This window comes from Chiloscyllium punctatum, chromosome 42 (genome assembly GCF_047496795.1).
Source record: "Chiloscyllium punctatum isolate Juve2018m chromosome 42, sChiPun1.3, whole genome shotgun sequence".
NCBI classification, from domain to species: Eukaryota; Metazoa; Chordata; class Chondrichthyes; order Orectolobiformes; family Hemiscylliidae; genus Chiloscyllium; species Chiloscyllium punctatum.
In genome coordinates this window covers 45,901,919-45,919,281 of record NC_092780.1, presented here as the reverse complement: position 1 = coordinate 45,919,281, position 17,363 = coordinate 45,901,919, and the positions used below count along the sequence as shown (strand labels likewise).

The 17,363-nt window shown below is 43.1% G+C and overlaps 2 protein-coding genes across 6 annotated transcripts in view; one reads left to right on the top strand and one right to left on the bottom strand.

Annotated features, from left to right (window-relative positions):
* Nucleotides 1–15,268, bottom strand: part of ddx42 (DEAD (Asp-Glu-Ala-Asp) box helicase 42) — an 82,567-nt gene extending 67,299 nt beyond the window's left edge. Inside the window, exons 1-3 of one of the 2 annotated variants that reach the window (XM_072561904.1) lie at nt 15,125–15,268; nt 6,069–6,296; nt 3,927–4,086 (exon numbers count right to left, since the gene is read on the bottom strand). In XM_072561904.1, coding sequence (XP_072418005.1) covers nt 3,927–4,086; nt 6,069–6,289 — 381 coding nt within the window. In that variant the 5' untranslated portion in view covers nt 6,290–6,296; nt 15,125–15,268. Of the gene's footprint in view, nt 1–3,926; nt 4,087–6,068; nt 6,297–15,012; nt 15,034–15,124 lie in introns of those variants that run through there. The other variant, XM_072561905.1, reaches the window with a different exon arrangement.
* Nucleotides 15,269–15,414: 146 nt separating this feature from the next.
* The window catches only part of strada (STE20 related adaptor alpha), a 131,293-nt gene continuing 129,344 nt past the window's right edge, over nt 15,415–17,363 (top strand). Inside the window, exon 1 of one of the 4 annotated variants that reach the window (XM_072561908.1) lies at nt 15,415–15,522. The gene's annotated coding sequence lies outside the window, so the exon portion shown is untranslated. Of the gene's footprint in view, nt 15,523–15,619; nt 15,815–17,363 lie in introns of those variants that run through there. The other 3 variants (XM_072561910.1, XM_072561907.1, XM_072561911.1) reach the window with 3 other exon arrangements.

The following is a 17,363-nucleotide window of genomic DNA, read 5'->3' as shown; positions in this document are numbered from 1 at the left end:
CTGTTGGGAGTATTCCATAGGCCTCCATAGTTCCACAGATGCAGTGGAAAGATAGGAAAGATAATTCAGGATAGGAGCGAGACTAACAGGGTAGTTGTTATGGGGGACTTTGAATTTCCAAATATTGACTGGAAATGCTACAGTTCGGGTACTTTAGATGGGTCAGTTTTTGTCCAATGTGTGCAGGATGGTTTCCTGACACAGTATGCACACAAGCCAACAAGGATTTGGTACTTGGCAATGAACCTGGTTAGGTATTAGATTTGAATGTAGGTGAGCACTTCGGTAATAGTGACCACTATTCAGTTATGATTACTTTAGCGATGGAAAGGGATAGGTATATAATGCAGGGCAAGAGTTATTGTTGGGGGAAAGGCGATTACAATGAGATTAGGCAAGATTTAGGATGCATAGGATAGGATTAGATTAGATTACATACAGTGTGGAAACAGGCCCTTCGGCCCAATAAGTCCACACCAACCTGCCGAAGCACAGACCCACTCCCCTATATTTACCCCTTCACCTAACACTACGGGCAATTTAGCGTGGCAAATTCACCTAACCTGCACATCTTTTTTTGGATTGTGGGAGGAAACCGGAGCACCCGGAGGAAACCCACGCAGACATGGGGAGAATGTGCAAACTCCACACAGAGTTGCCTGAGGCGGGAATTGAACCCGGGTCACTGGCGCTGTGAGGCAGCAGTGCTAACCGCTGTGCCACCGTGCCCCCCACCATGGGGAAGGAAACTGCAGGGGATGAGCACAATTGAAATATGGAGCTTATTCAAGGAACAGCTACTGCATGTCCTTGATAACTATGTACCTGTCAGGCAGGGAGGAAGTGGTTGAGTGTAGAAGCCGTGGTTTACAAAACAAGTTAAGGGGAAGAGGAGGCTTATATTAAGATGAGACATGAAGTCTCAGTTAGGAGTCTTGAGAATTCCAAGTAAGCCAGGAAAAACCTACAAAGAGAGCTAAGAAAAGCCTGGAGGGGACTTGAGAAGTCATTGGCAAGTAGGATCAAGGAAAACACAAAATACTGCATAAGGACTGTAACAAACACTATGTTGGACAAACAGGCAGAAAACTAACCACCAGGATATATGAACACCAACTAAGCACAAAACAACATAATCCTCTCTCACTAGCATCCTTACATACAGATGAGGAAGGACACCACTTTGACTGGGACAATACATCCATCCTAGGACAAGCCAAACAAACACACGCATGAGAACTCCTAGAAGTATGGTATTCCAACCGGAACTCTACCATTAAACACACAGAGTTAAACCCGAGAAAAGGAACAGGAAATTATTTCACCACAGGAAATGACATTACCTACCCAAAGAAACCCAAACATATAAATAGAAAGCAGAAATTATCAGCAGTGCTTCGCCTGAGGCCCACTGAAGATGTTACCTCGTAGGATGATAAAATGTCTGGAACTGAACCTTCCAGCTCAGTGAGCAAACCTACATCCAAAGCTTTATATGGGTATATCAGGAATAAAAGAATGATGAGAGAAAGATTCCTGAAGAAGGGCTTTTGCCCGAAATGTCGATTTTCTTGCTCCTTGGATGCTGCCTGACCTGCTTTTCTAGCACTACACGCTTGACTCTAATCTCCAGCAACTGCAGTCCTCACTCTTGCCTAGAGAAAGATTACAGCCAATCAAGGATAGTAGTGGGAAGTTGTGCGTGGAGTCTGAGGAGATAGAGGAAGTGCTAAATGAATATTTTTACTTAATATTCACACTGGAAAAAGACAATGTTATCGAGGAGAATAGTGAGATACAGGCTACTGGACTAGACAAGATTGACGTTTGTAAGGAGGAAATGTTAGCAACTCTGGAAAGTGTGTAAATAGTTAAGTCCAATGGGCCGGATGGGACTTATCATAGGGTTCTCTGGGAGGAGATTGCAGAGTCTTTGGCTTTGATCTTTGTGCCATCATTGTCAACAGGAATAGTGCCAGAAGACTGGAGTCCTTATGTTCAAGGGGTGGAGTAGACCCATGAGCCTTATTTCAGTTGTGGGTAAAGTGGTGAAAAAGGTTATAAGAGATACAAGAATACATTGATTAGAGAAAGTCGTCATGGTTTTGTGAAGGGCAGGTCACACCTCAAAATCTTATTGAGTTCTTTGAGATGGTGACCAAACAGGTGGACGAGGGTAAAGTAGTTGTTGGGATTTCAGTCAGACGTTTGATAAGATTTCCCATGGTAGGCTATTGCACAAAATACAGAGGCATGGGATTGAGGGTGGTTTAGCCTCAATATCCATTATCCATAAACTACGACCTTTCATTCGAGATTGTCCGTCAAAGAAAAATCTATTCTTCGTCTACTTTATCAATCCCCTTTTCCATCTTAGAGACATACAGCATCGAAACAGACCCTTCAGTCCAGCCAGTCCATGCCCACCATCATTTCAAACCAAGCTAGTCGTATCTGCCTGCGTTTGACCCATATCCCTACAAACTTTTTTTAAATTCATGTAATTATCCAAATGTCTTTTAACCGTTCTAACTGCACCCACCATTTCCTCTGCAAGTTCATTTCACACATGAACCACTGCGTTAAAAAAAATGCCCCTTATGACTTTCTAAAATCTTTTCCCCCCTCACCTTCAAAATATGTCCCCTCATCTTGACATCCCTCACTCTAAGGAAAAGGCACCTGCCATTCACTTGATCTATACCCTTCATCATATATAAACCTCTATAAGTCAGCCCTCAACCTTCAACACTCCAATGAGAAAAGTTCCAGCCTATAATGCCTCTCCTTCCAACTCAAACCCTCCAATCCTGGCAACATCCTCCTAAATGTTTTCTGAACCCTCTCCAGCTTAATAATATCCTTCTTATAACAGCGCTACCTGAACTAGATACTACTCCAGAAAAGGCTTCACCAACATCCAGTATAACCTCAACATAACATCCCAATTCCTATACTCAAAAGGTCTAAGCAACGAATGAAAACGTTAAATGCCTTTTAACCACGATGCCTACATGTAATGCAAACTTCAAAGAATTATGTACCTGTACCCCGATGTCTCTGTTCTACAACAGTACTAAAGCCCCTACTTTTAATTGTGCAAGTCAAACAGATCCTGTCACATTTCCTCTAAACTTCAGAGAGTACAGGCCTAAACAGCACAATCTCCCTTCATTTAGACAAAAAAAACCTCACCTCGGGAATTAATCTAGTGAACCTCCTCTGAGCTAACCTCTGACTTTGACTAATCGAATTGAACTTTTAAAGAGTTAACACGGAAGACTGATGAAGGATACACAAAGGATGCTGCCTCTATGGATTTTAGGGTAGCGTTTGTCAAAAGCATTAAAGGTTGATTAACAAAACAGGCTCACGGAATAGGATGACGAGGTCAACTCAGACTAAAAAACAATGGCACAATGCAGAGAAACTCAACAGAGAGTCAACCCAATTTTTTTTTTTAAGAATGGAAGAAGGTGGATAGTCATACTCCCGAATAGGTGAATGCTAGGCCACTGTTCATTTGTATATATGTTTTGGATTATGCCAAATTTGGAAGTGTGGTAAACATGACCCAACTAACCAACAACAAGACTGACTAATGTAGGCTGGTAGAATGAACAGACAAATAGCATATGAAATTTAATAAGGAGAAGTACAGAGCTTGTTAAACCTTAATTTTTGCAGAATATATAATGAGACAAAATAGACAGTTAATTCACCATATGAGAGCATGTGCGGGAATAGAGAGCCTGAGAATTTATGTACATAGATCTTTTATGTACATTGACCTTTTAGCATCAAAACACATGGAGACCAATCAGCAAAGAATATGGGATCTTGATCATCATGGAGTGAGGTACTGAGTACAAAAGCCAAATATTAGCACAAAGTAAAATGAAAAACAATAAGGAGTTAAAGATCACCTCCACTTCAGCCATGTATGCATCCAAAGGATCTTCTTCACTGTCTTCAGACTCATCAGCTTTAGAAACAAACTGTTGTCTAGTTGGAGAATTTTCTGCAGGGATGTAAGGCAAGTCGACATTTGATGAACTGTCATCTTCGTCATCGTCTTCAAAGTACCTAGAAAACCCAATTCAGTAATATTAAGATTTCTGCAGAGAGATAGAAGTTGCACAACTTACAGCACCCAGGTCAAACAGATTTGGGTAAAAGCTCAATGGAACTTTGTATCATTTAAAGTGTTTTTTTTAAAAGCACCGCACATCAGATTAGGAAGACAAGATTTTTTTTATTTTTACTGTCTTCATTTTTCAGTAGATCATTGGAAGTATCTCAAACATTTCATGATAAAGGCCTTCTAAAAACTTGTGCTCAAAAATAGATTGGTTTTGTAGAATTTGCTTTGACTTTTACTGTATATAGCATAATGTAATCAAGGTGATGATTGGATCAGTTGTTTCTTCTTCTATATAGGAAAAAGTGAAATTTCACAATATTTTCAATTAAGGCACAAAGTTTAGAATTCAAAACAAATCTTGAAATTAAAGTGCCTGTCAATTATTCCTGGTAGAACTTTTAAGATCTTCCAAATCACAATGAAACAGGATAAACTGTAATAATACACGACAATATATTGAATTATTATGTTAAGCTGGGGAAAAATGAAATTAATTACAGCCTAACGTTTTCCCATAATAAATATATGAATGGTGCTGGAGTGATATGAAGGCCAGAACAGGTAAGAATGACACAGTTCATTATTTAAAGGATATTAGTGAGCAAGATGACAATAATTTCACAGTCACCATTACAGAGACTAGCTTTCAATTCCAGATTTTATTAGTTAAATTCAGATTCCATCAGCTGCATTGGACAATGAACATCAATTTTTTTAGCCAGCTGCCTCAATTCCATCATAAAAACAGAAAATGCTGGAAAACCTCAACAGGTCTGGCAGCATCTGTGAAATCCAGAACAGGTTAACATTTCAAGTCCAAAGACACTTCTCAGCATTTTCGGTTTTTACTTCAGATTTCTAGCATCTGCAGTATTTTACATTTTGAGTCCTTAACTCTCTCAATAAATTTTTTTCTTATTCTTTGATGGGATATGGCATCGGTGTCAAGGCTGTTGAGAAGATGTGATGAGCTGCCTTCTTGAATCGCTGTAGTCCACCTGGTATCTGTACCGTTTTCTACAAATTGGTACCTTGTCTGTTTTCACAGGGAACTCAGAAGCAACCATATCATTGCAGATCTCAAGTTACATATAGGATAGACCAGATAAGGGCAACAGATTTCCTTCCCTAAAAGACACTGGTGAACCAGATGGCAATTAATGACAATTAATGAAATAGTTTCATGTTCAGCTGTACTGAGACTAGCTTTCAATTCCAATTTAATTAATTAAATTTAAATTCCTATAACTGCCATTTAAACTACACCTTCAAAACATTAGCCTGGACTACTGGATTACTGGTCAAGTCACATTACCACCATCTCCCCCATGTTTCCAATCGTTCATGCTTTAAGCACCGAAAGAAGAGAGCTGAAGTTTTCATTTGCTCAATTATAATACAAAAGACATTGGGCTTGCAAACAACACAAAAGCAAACAGTGTTAACATTTTGAGTTCAAGGACTCTTTTCGGTTCTCTGTTTTTACTTCAGTTTTCCAACAACTGCAATATAGTGCATTTTTTGAGATTTAAAAACTTTTTTTTAATTCTTTCATGAGGTGTGGCATCTTTGGAAGGCTCCTTCTTGAACTACGGTAGTCCATCTGGTATCTGTACTGTTTCCGACAAATGAGTGGCTTGGTAGACTTTTTCACAAGAATTTCAATTCATGACAGATAAGAGCAAGAAAACATCCCAAAAGTCAGAGGTTGGACTTCAATTAGAAATTTTGACACAAAAATTGGTAATAAATTTGTTTTACGAAAACCTTAAGAGGCACAGAACCAATGCGAGTAAATGGAGCTAAGACATAGATTAGCCATGATCTAAATAGAAGGGAACATGCTTTCAGGCTTTGACCAGCTTCCTTATGTTTCTAGAAATGGTAAGGTTATTTTCTTTATATTTTTCCCTCTGATACTCACGCATTTTCTTCATCGAAGTTTGGCCGTTTCGAGCCCACTTTATAGAAACAGGGTGTTTGAGCTGGCTGTGTTTTTCCATATCCTCCTGATGGGCCCAGTGCACCAAATACAGAGTGTGCCGCCTTTGGCAGCTTTGGTTCTTCTTTCTTTCCAGGCGTAATGGCAAAGCCACCAAAACCAAATCCCCTCTTTGCTCCACCACCTCCTTTATTCCAATTCATTGTTTAGCTGCATAAATATAAATCAAGTGTCACTTAGTCTCCCCAAAACATCTTGAATTGAATATTTCTGTTTATGAACAAATACAGACAGAAAAAGAATTTCTGCCCCAGCACAAAAAGGAACGTTTTGAATTAAAATGGAAAATGATTAATGGAAATGTCATCTCAGAGAAAATACAGACTACACTAATAATCAGATCATAAATTATATATCCAGCAGATTGTAAATCTATGAGAAAACTATTCAACGCGGTTATGTTAACAGTCAGTGCAATATATGACCATCATCAGCTGGGCATACAGTTCTGAAGGAAGACTGCTTATTAAAAGGATAGTTGGCAAATAAATATCTTAAAAGATTATATTGACAATAGGTTTTATGAAATCACTAACAACCTGGGTACACACATTATACTACACACTAAAGACAGTGGGTTAGTGGAATAGAAATGGAATATCAAAAGAAATTTACAAAGGACATAAGAACATGAATAGGAGTAGCTATAGCCCATAAAGTCTCTCAAGCCTGTTCTGACATTCAACGTGACTGTGGTTCATCATCAGCCTTAATTTACCTATATTCCTTGATTCCCTCAGACACCAAAAAACTGCTTATCACAACCTTGAATACCTGTACATTCAAGACTGAAGCATCCACAGACCCCTGGGGTACAGAACTCAAGAAATCACGGCGCTTTCAGTGGAAAAAACATTCTTAGCTCAGTACAAAATAATTGGCCACTTATCCACAACCATGCCCAATTTTCCATATTCCTCTGCCAGAAGAAAACTCCCAGGCTAACCTGTCAAGGCCTTCAGAATCTTGTCAAACTGAGATTTTGGAGATTTGTAGTTGTAAAGTTACTCACTGAGCTGGTCGATTTGCTCTCAGATGATTCATCAACATGCGAGGTAACATCAGTGAGTCTCTGGTAAAGTGTTGGTGTTCTGCTCCACTTGCTATTTATCTGTCTCGGTTTGTTGCGGTAGATGATATCATTTCTGGTTTTGTTTCTGAGAGGGTGGTAAATGGGGTCCAAATCTATATGTTTGTTAATGGAATTCTGTTTGAATGCTAGGCCTCTAAGAGTTCCTGTGCATGCCTTTGTTTAGCCTGCCCCAGGATGGATATATTGTCTTAGTCGAACAGGTGTTCCTCTTCGCCTGTGTATATGAATACCAGTGATAGTTGGTCATGTCTTTTGGCAGCTAGTTAGTGCTCACATGTCCTGGTGGCTAGCTTCCTGCCCATTTGTCCAAAGTAATGTTTGATGTTCCAGTTGTTCCTGAATATGTTGTATAGGTTATACAAAATACACTGTACAAAACAGGCAGGAAGTTCGCCACCAGGGCACATAAGCACCAACTAGCTGCCAAAAGACATGACCAACTATCACTGGTATCCATATACACAGACGAAGAGGGACACCAGTTGAACTAGGACAATACACCCACCCTGGGACAGACTAAACAAAGTCTTGCATGGGTATTCCTAGAGGCCTGGCATTCAAATTGGAACTCCGTTAACAAACATAGATTTGGACCCCATTTACCAACCTGTCAGAAACAGGACCAGAACCACAACAAACCAAGACAATAAACAGCAAGCGGGGCAGAACACCAACACTTCACTGGAGGTTCACTGATGACATTACCTAGCATGGTGACAACATGCCTGAGAACAAATCTGCCAGCTCAGCGTGCAGATTTACAACCTGATCTTGTCAAACTGTTAAAACACAGAAGGCCATTCAACCTATCACACTTGCCCAAGTTCTATGACCTGATTTTAGTTCCCAATTCTTTCCTCATGCCCTTACATGTCATTTTTAACCAAATAATCAGCCAATGCCCTCTTGAATGCCTCAACTGAACTTCCCTTCACATTTCCAGCCAATGCATTCCACACCCTAACCAGTTAGTGTGAAAGATTTTACTGACATCATTCTTGTTTAATTTACAGTTCACTTCAAATCTATTTGCATTCACACTCATCCTTTTTTTCTTTTATGACTTGTATTTGTTCTGCATTTTTCAATGAAATGTCCTCTCATCATTCTAAACTTCACAATACCAGCCCAATTTACTCAGCCTCATCACAAGACAACCCTCTTGTCCCAAAAGCCAATCTAGTGAACCTTCTCTGTACTTGAAACGAGTATATTGTTTCATAAAAATGAAAACCATAAGTTTTATAATTCTGCACATTATATATGATTGGCTACAGTGATTAGATTAGATTAGATTAGATTAGATTAGATTAGATTACTTACAGTGTGGAAACAGGCCCTTCGGCCCAACAAGTCCACACCGCCCCGCCGAAGCGTAACCCACCCATACCCCTACATCTACATTTACATTTACCCCTTACCTAACACTATGGGCAATTTAGCATGGCCAATTCACCTGGCCTGCACATCTTTGGACTGTGGGAGGAAACCGGAGCACCCGGAGGAAACCCACGCAGACACGGGGAGAACGTGCAACCATTACTTCAACTATTTACTTTTGTCTGCATCCTCTTTGTGTATTTCTCACAGTTTACGTTCCCAACTGTTATGGTATTGGTATTTTGCATTGTCAGAACAGATCTCTTTGTCCAATTAATATAGATTGCAAAGAGCCAAGCTTCCAAACTTCGGGAACTCCACTAGTCACAACCTGCGAACTGGAAAATTAAATTTGTCTCTCTGCCTCCTGTCTAAACCCTCCTCCATGCAAATATATTACATCCATATCCATGCGTCCGTATCTTGCACCTCAATGAATGCCTCTTGGAAATCCAAACACAGTATACATTTCCTAGCACGCTTCCTGGACCCAATATACCGGCCACTGCAGTGGACAGCTGGAACTGACAACCGAAAGCGGCAGAGACAAGCCACTATAAATGCCGGAGGAAACATCACAGAAGCGCTTCACAGGAGGCTCCCAAGCACTGAGGATGTCACCTAGTCAGGAAACGAAAAGTTTGCAACACAAATTCCCAGCTCGGCGAACAGAACCACAACAACGAGCACCCGAGCTACAAATCTTCTCCCAAACGTTGAACACTATATCTATTCTTCCAGTTAACATTGCCAAAAAACTCAAACTTATCAAACATGATTTCCCTTTTGTAAAATGGGTTTGACTTGTTCTAAGCAAACAACGATTTTCTAAGTGCATTGTTAAGACTTCTGTAAGAGATTCATGCATTTTCTGGAGGTCTGGTGTCAGCCTACCTGGAACTAAGTTTCCTGTTTTGTCTGTTCTTTCTTTCCTGACCAGCAGGGAAAAATGTTGTAACCTTCAATCTACTGGGACCATTCAAGAAGCTGAGAAATTCTGGGCAAATATAATCATCACATCCAACATCCCCATAGCTACTCCTTTTCAAGGTTTTGGACCATCACACTGTTGGGAATTTTAGCCCTTTTTTTTCAGCTGATACCAATCACATTAAGTTTCTTATGCTTTTGATCACTTGCTTATTCTCTATTTCTGGTATGTAACTTGCATCTGCTACTTGAATAGAGATGAAAAATATTTGCTCAGTGTTCCTGCCACCTATGATAATTTATTCTGTCCATTTCGAAGGAACAAACTTTTTTTTTGGCCACTACTTTCTTCCACATTATAAAAGCTTCTTCTTTTCAACTAATAGTTTTACTCACTTTGGATGTTTTTTAAATCAGAGCTTTTGTTTTAAAAATAGAACACATTTTCATTTAACATTTCCCATTGTTTTCCCTTTTGTTTATGGTCCATCCCTTTTTGTCAGCTCTCTCTTCATTCCCATGTTTTGATTAAGACATTTAGTTGAGATTAGGTTAATTAATTTCAGACTTAAAATGGGATATTTTTGTGTTATGATCAGTTTTGAATTTATAGAATACTTTTACAAGTTTATGAAATAATGCAGTGAAATAGTTTTGACAGCTCCTCACTATATCAGTTAAAAGAAAATGAATAAGTTTCAATACAAGAGTATTGGGCACCAACAGAAATAACAGAGACAGCACCAAAGAAAAGAACAAGCAAAATGAATAAAACAGAACCTAGAAACCTGGAAGATTTGAATTTCCAAAAAGCATTCAACAATGGTGATGAAAAAAATAGCTAAGTGTGTAGGGTTGATAATAATAATAAAGCATAAGAGAGGACCGTTGAGCGAGGTGGAAACAGCATGAATAATTGTGCCATTTTGGGCTAAGAACATGTAATGAGTAGTGTATAAGGATCAGCACTGGAACTTCAACTACTTACAATCTTGGGTATTGTTGAAATAAGATCTTTTGATATATAAAATGTTTTATTAAAGATTCGTCAGGCTAATTCACAAGAACAGTGTGGTGCTGGAAAAGCACAGCTGCTCAGGCAGCATCCGAAGAGCAGGAGAGTCAATGTTTTGAGCATAAACTCTTTATCAGGATAAGTTGCTCATTCCTGATGAAGAGCTTATGCTCAAAACATCGACTCTCCTGCTCCTTGGATGCTGCCTGACCGGCTGTGCTTTTCCAGCACATGAGTCTTTGACTTTAGTTTAAAAGGAAAATAAAAATTGGGAAGTACTGCTAAAACTATACAAAGCACTTCAACTCCCCCTCCCACCCCACCAAGGACATGCAGCTCCTGGGACTCCTCCATTGCCACACCCTAACCACCTGATGCCTGGCTAAAGAACGCCTCATCTTCTGCCTTAGGACCCTCCAATGACACGGTATCAATGTGGACTTCACCAATTTCCTCATTTCCCCTCCTCCCACCTTATTCCAGTCCCAACCTTCCAAATCAGCATCGTCCTCATGACCTGTCCTACTTGTTCAGCTTCCTTCCCACCTATTTGCTCCACTCTCCTCTCCGAACCATCAGAGAAAGTGAGGACTGCAGATGCTGGAGATCAGAGTCGAGAATGTGGTGCTGGAAAAGCACAGCAGATTCCTGAAGAAGGGCTTATGCCCGAAACATCGATCCTCCTCCTCCTCCTCCTTGGAGGCTGCCTGACCTGCTGTGCTTTTCCAGCACCACACTCTCATCTCAGGCCTATCACCATTACCCCTACCTCCATCTATTTATCTCACTCTCAGCTACCTTCCCTAAGCCCCATCTCTCCCTCATTTATCTCTCCACCCAATTGGCTCATAAGCCTCTTGCTGCTGAAGGGCTCATGCCTGAAACATAGATTTTCCTGTTACTCGCATGCTGCTTAACCTGCTGTGCTTTTCCAACACCACACTCTTAACTCTGATTTCCAGCATCTGCAGTCCTCACTCTCTCAGAGTTGATTTATACAAGGTACTAGTCAGACCACAGCCCCTTATCTAAAGGGGATAAAAACTAGCATTGGAGGCAGTCTACAGAAGGTTCACTAGGTTGACACCAGGAATGGAGATCGATATTATGAGAAGAGGTTGAGTAGACTGGGTCGTACTCATTGGAATACAGAAGAATAAGAGGTGACCTTATTGAACTATATAAGCTTCGTAAGGTACTCGACAGGTTACATGCGGAAAGGTTGTTTCCTTTGTGAGAGCTTCGAGGATCAAAAGGCATAATCTCAAAATAAAGGAATGTACATTTAAGACTATAATGAGAAAGAACTTCTTTCAGAAGATTGTGATCTATGGAATTCTTTATCACAGTGGGCTGTAAAAGCTATGACATTAAGTATGTTCAAGGCTCAGAAAGGCAAGATTTTTAAATAGGACAGGAATCAAGGGTTATTGGGGGAAAAAGCAAGAAAGTGGAGTTGAGAATTATCAGATCAGATAGCTCACTGAGTGGTGAAGTAGATTCAATGAGCTGAATGGCCTATTACTGCTTCCAGGTTGTAAGGTCCTAAATGGTAACACTTCTACTATTTTGCTTTAAAAGGGGTTCATTAGATAGAACACAACCTACTTTATCAGTTTTAGTTCTTTGTAACTAACTACATTCCCTGGAAATCTTACAAGATGGCTTATGTTGAGAGTTCACTTCAATAGATTGATATTGACAAACATCACACATTTGTACAGGTCCTTGGCCATCATATTATTAGCAAGTCGTCCTGGACGACATTTACCATTGGGAGCAGACAGGAAAGTGGATTTGAACACACAATTAGATCACCCATAATCTTATCTAATGGTAGAGGTAGCTCAATAAACTTACTCCTAGGTTCCATATTCCTTTCACTTTACTATCCTTGGGAAAACTCCATACTGAAATTATCTCAGTGGTCATTTGCGCTGCATTTCAAAGAATCACAGAATCCCTACCACAGTGTGGTAGCATGCCATTTGGCCCAATGAGTCCACACCAGCCCTCTGAAGAGTACTTCAATCAGACCCACCCCCATTATCATGTACTTCCAATGGCTAATCCACCTAACCTGTACATCCCTGGACACGACAGGCAACATGGTCAACATCAGGAATGGAGATCTATATTATGAGAAGAGGTTTAGTAAACTGGGTCGTACTCATTGGAATACAGAAGAATAAGAGGTGACCTTATTGAACTATATAAGCTTCATAAAGTACTCGACAAGTTACATGCGGAAAGGTTGTAACAGGCAACAGACATGGTCAATCCACTTCCCTGCACATCTTTGGATTGTGGGAGGAAACCAGAGCAAATCCAAGCAGACACTGGGAGAATGTGCAAACTCCACACAGACAGGGTGGAATCAAATTGTGGTCCCTGGCGTTTGAAGCAGCAGTGCTAACCACTGAGCCATGTGCTGCCCAACTACAGGATTCTGGGCTTTTGCATGAACGCATTCAACAGCAATACTGACAAAAGGGGCAATTTTCATGACATTGTTTACTCCTGTCAAACGTTTTCAAGAGCCAAGTTAAAAAGCACATCCTTCAGTGTTCCAAAAGCCAGTGCTTCCAAATAAACCTGTTGGACTATAACCTGGCGTTGTGTGCTTTTTAATTTTGTACATCCCAGTGCAACACTGGTACCTCCAAATTATTTTTCAAGAGCAGTTGTCATCAGGAAAGATCGACTCACCCAATTCCCTTCCTATCTGCTGTTGTAATATCTGTACCCTTAAACACTCTACTTTCATAATGCAGCTGTACCAGGGAAGGCTTCAAAAAAGATAACAGCACTCTCAACACACTGTAGTTTCACAATTGTAGAATCAGCTCAAAAAGATTTCAACTTCGAGAGAGTATGGCCACATGAATTCTTTTAAGATGGCTAGTAAATGTTGCGAAGTCAAAACAACACTTCTACCAGTCTGCTAACAAGATAGCTGGCAAACAGTCAGGGAGACACAGACAACACCTGAGGAGAATCATTAATATTTTTGATCGAAGTCTTTCAGGGAAAAGAGGGAATTATAGACCAGTTGGCCTTACATTGTTTGCAGGGAAAATGCTTGAGACTTTATTACCATAAACATTTAATAGTAGAGCACTTGGAAAACTAGTGACAGGATCGGACAAAGTCAGCAAAGATTTACAAAAGAGAAATCATGCTTGACAAATTCATTGAAATTTTTCCAAGCATGTTACGAGTAGAGTTGATGAGGGACAGCAAGTGGATGAGGTTTATTTTGGATTTTCAGGCAGTGTTCGAGAAGGTCCCATAAAAGAGAATAGCATGTAAAACTAAAGAACATGGGATAGGGAGTAGTGTTGAACTGAATGGCAGACAGGAAACAACATAGGAGCAAATGGGTCATTTTATGACAGGAACCTATTGACCAATGGGGTACAACAGGGATCAGTACTTGGACCCCAGCTGTTCACAATATATTAATAATTTAGATAATGAAGTTTATAGATTGCCCAAAACTGGGTGGGAGAGTGAATTGTGAGGAGGATGCAGAGATACTTCAGGATAGTTTGGACAAGTTAAGAGAGTGAGACAATGTATGGCAGATAAATTATAATATGGATGAATGTGAGGTTATCCACTTTGGCAATAAAAACAGGAATAGGGGTGATAGACTGGGGGAGGGGAGAAGTGCAATGAGACCTAAATATCATTGCATACCAGTTCTTGAAACTATGTATGCAGATGCAGTAGGCAGTGAATGTGGCAAATAGCAGGTTGATCTTCATAGCAAGACAATTTGACTACAGCAGCAGGGATGTCTTGTTGCATTTTGAAACCACACTTGGAGAATGGTGTGCAGTTTTGGTTTTGTTATCTAAAGAAGGCTGTTCTGGCTTTGGAGAGATTACAACTATAATGGCAGATCAGATGTATCAAGGGAGGCAGTTAGGAACATATTCACCGGAGTTTAAGAGAATGTGGAGAGATCTCAAATCTATAAAATTATAACATGACCAGAGAGGGCAAATGCAGAACGTTCTTGACGACCATGAAGTCGAGGACTAGGGTCGATAGACTAAGGAAAAATTTCTTCACCGTGGTAAGCCTATGGAATTCTCTGTCACGGAAAGTAATTAAGGAAAAGCAGAATCTCTTCAGTGATCGGGGCTAAACAGGTTGAAGGTTATGGTGAGAAAGCGAGAACAGGATAGTGAGTTAATGATCGGCCACGAACATATCGAATGGCGGATCAGACTGGGAGAACTGAACGGCCTTTACTTGCTCTTATTTTCTATCCGAGCTCTGCGTCCGAAGCAGAAGTCTCCAATCCAGATCACGCTGGTTAATTATTTGTAGTATTAACTCGCTTGACCAGCTCTCGGTGCCCGGTATTTTAAGCGGTGCAGATACACTGCTTGGATTTTAACTGCTCGTGTTCGAAGTGCTATAAACACCGTCCTCACCTCCCAGCCTGGGCCTGGACCCAGGAGGAGGCGGGCCCAGGCAAAACGGAGGTCAGTCCCCAGGCCTCAGGAGCCTACCCGCAGGAAAGACGAGCACTTGGCGATTACACACCTTTTAACAGAGCCCGAACCGACTTGGCCCTTAGCCTGGCCTCCAGATACAGGCTCCACTGGCCCCAAGGAAAAAGAGAAAAGTCTGGAGCGTCGCCGCCGCCGCCAAACCGCAGCCGCCAGCGCATGCGCACTCCTCGCCCTCCACCTCGTCAACATTTCATTTTTTTTAAAAAATGGATTATTTTCGACTCACTTCCCTTAAAACTGCCGGGCAGCGAAACGACAATTCTAAAAGCTGTCCTGAAAGATCGTACACTTTCTCTAACTAAACTGCTATAAAAAACTGCATGACGTCACTGGGTCAGGGGGCAGCACTGGCCTTCAGTTACGTTCGTTTCGTGAAATGACGCTGACCACTGCGAAATGAGACCAGGAGACATGGAAGATAAAGGAAAGGTACATTTCTGACAGAAAGGGTATTTTTAAAATCAGGAAGGAATTCAGGCCTGCCACCTGGTGACGTCACGGGCCAAAGCTGCGTCCTGTGAACTCTGACCTCGTGCGCTTGCGCCAGATGGTGGTGATTGACCGGAAGGATGACCCAGTCTGAGACGGAGCCCCGCCGCACAGCTCATGTCAATCATAGAGATACAGTCAATAGGAATTGAGGGGAAAGGCGGGATTTCCGCAGGTGGTGGATTGTACTGAGGGAGAGGGATTGACGGCGGTGGCGGGCTCCTGGTTTTAGGTGAGTACAGGAAAGGCTTGGGATGGCTCGGCCCGTAGGGTTGCTCGGTGGGACTTTAAACCTGAGATAGTGAGACAGACAGGCGGGACATATTGAGCAAATATTCTGACTCTGCAGCATCAACCTGCGGCCCGGGCTGATTGTCAGAAACCGACCAAAACACTTGACACATCTCAACTCACAAATCAGCGCCGCACTGTCGGAGGGTCAGTGCTGAGGGAGAGCCGCACTGTCGGAGGGTCAGTGCTGAGGGAGTGCCGCACTGTCGGAGGGTCAGTGCTGAGGGAGTGCCGCACTGTCGGAGGGTCAGTGCTGAGGGAGAGCCGCACTGTCGGAGGGTCAGTGCTGAGGGAGTGGGCACTGTCGGAGGGTCAGTGCTGAGGGAGCGCCGCACTGTCGGAGGGTCAGTGTTGAGGGAGTGGGGCACTGTCGGAGGGTCAGTGTTGAGGGAGTGGGGCACTGTCGGAGGGTCAGTGCTGAGGGAGTGCCGCACTGTCGGAGGGTCAGTGCTGAGGGAGCGCCGCACTGTCGGAGGGTCAGTGCTGAGGGAGTGGGCACTGTCGGAGGGTCAGTGCTGAGGGAGTGGGGCACTGTCGGAGGGTCAGTGCTGAGGGAGTGCCGCACTGTCGGAGGGTCAGTGCTGAGGGAGTGGGGCACTGTCGGAGGGTCAGTGCTGAGGGAGTGGGCACTGTCGGAGGGTCAGTGCTGAGGGAGTGGGGCACTGTCGGAGGGTCAGTGCTGAGGGAGTGCCGCACTGTCGGAGGGTCAGTGCTGAGGGAGTGGGCACTGTCGGAGGGTCAGTGCTGAGGGAGTGGGGCACTGTCGGAGGGTCAGTGCTGAGGGAGTGGGGCACTGTCGGAGGGTCAGTGCTGAGGGAGTGGGGCACTGTCGGAGGGTCAGTGCTGAGGGAGTGCCGCACTGTCGGAGGGTCAGTGCTGAGGGAGTGGGGCACTGTCGGAGGGTCAGTGCTGAGGGAGTGGGGCACTGTCGGAGGGTCAGTGCTGAGGGAGTGGGCACTGTCGGAGGGTCAGTGCTGAGGGAGTGGGGCACTGTCGGAGGGTCAGTGCTGAGGGAGTGCCGCACTGTCGGAGGGTCAGTGCTGAGGGAGTGGGCACTGTCGGAGGGTCAGTGCTGAGGGAGTGGGGCACTGTCGGAGGGTCAGTGCTGAGGGAGTGGGGCACTGTCGGAGGGTCAGTGCTGAGGGAGTGGGGCACTGTCGGAGGGTCAGTGCTGAGGGAGTGGGGCACTGTCGGAGGGTCAGTGCTGAGGGAGGGCCGCACTGTCGGAGGGTCAGTGCTGAGGGAGGGCCGCACTGTCGGAGGGTCAGTGCTGAGGGAGGGCCGCACTGTCGGAGGGTCAGTGCTGAGGGAGGGCCGCACTGTCGGAGGGTCAGTGCTGAGGGAGGGCCGCACTGTCGGAGGGTCAGTGCTGAGGGAGGGCCGCACTGTCGGAGGGTCAGTGCTGAGGGAGGGCCGCACTGTCGGAGGGTCAGTGCTGAGGGAGGGCCGCACTGTCGGAGGGTCAGTGCTGAGGGAGTGGGGCACTGTCG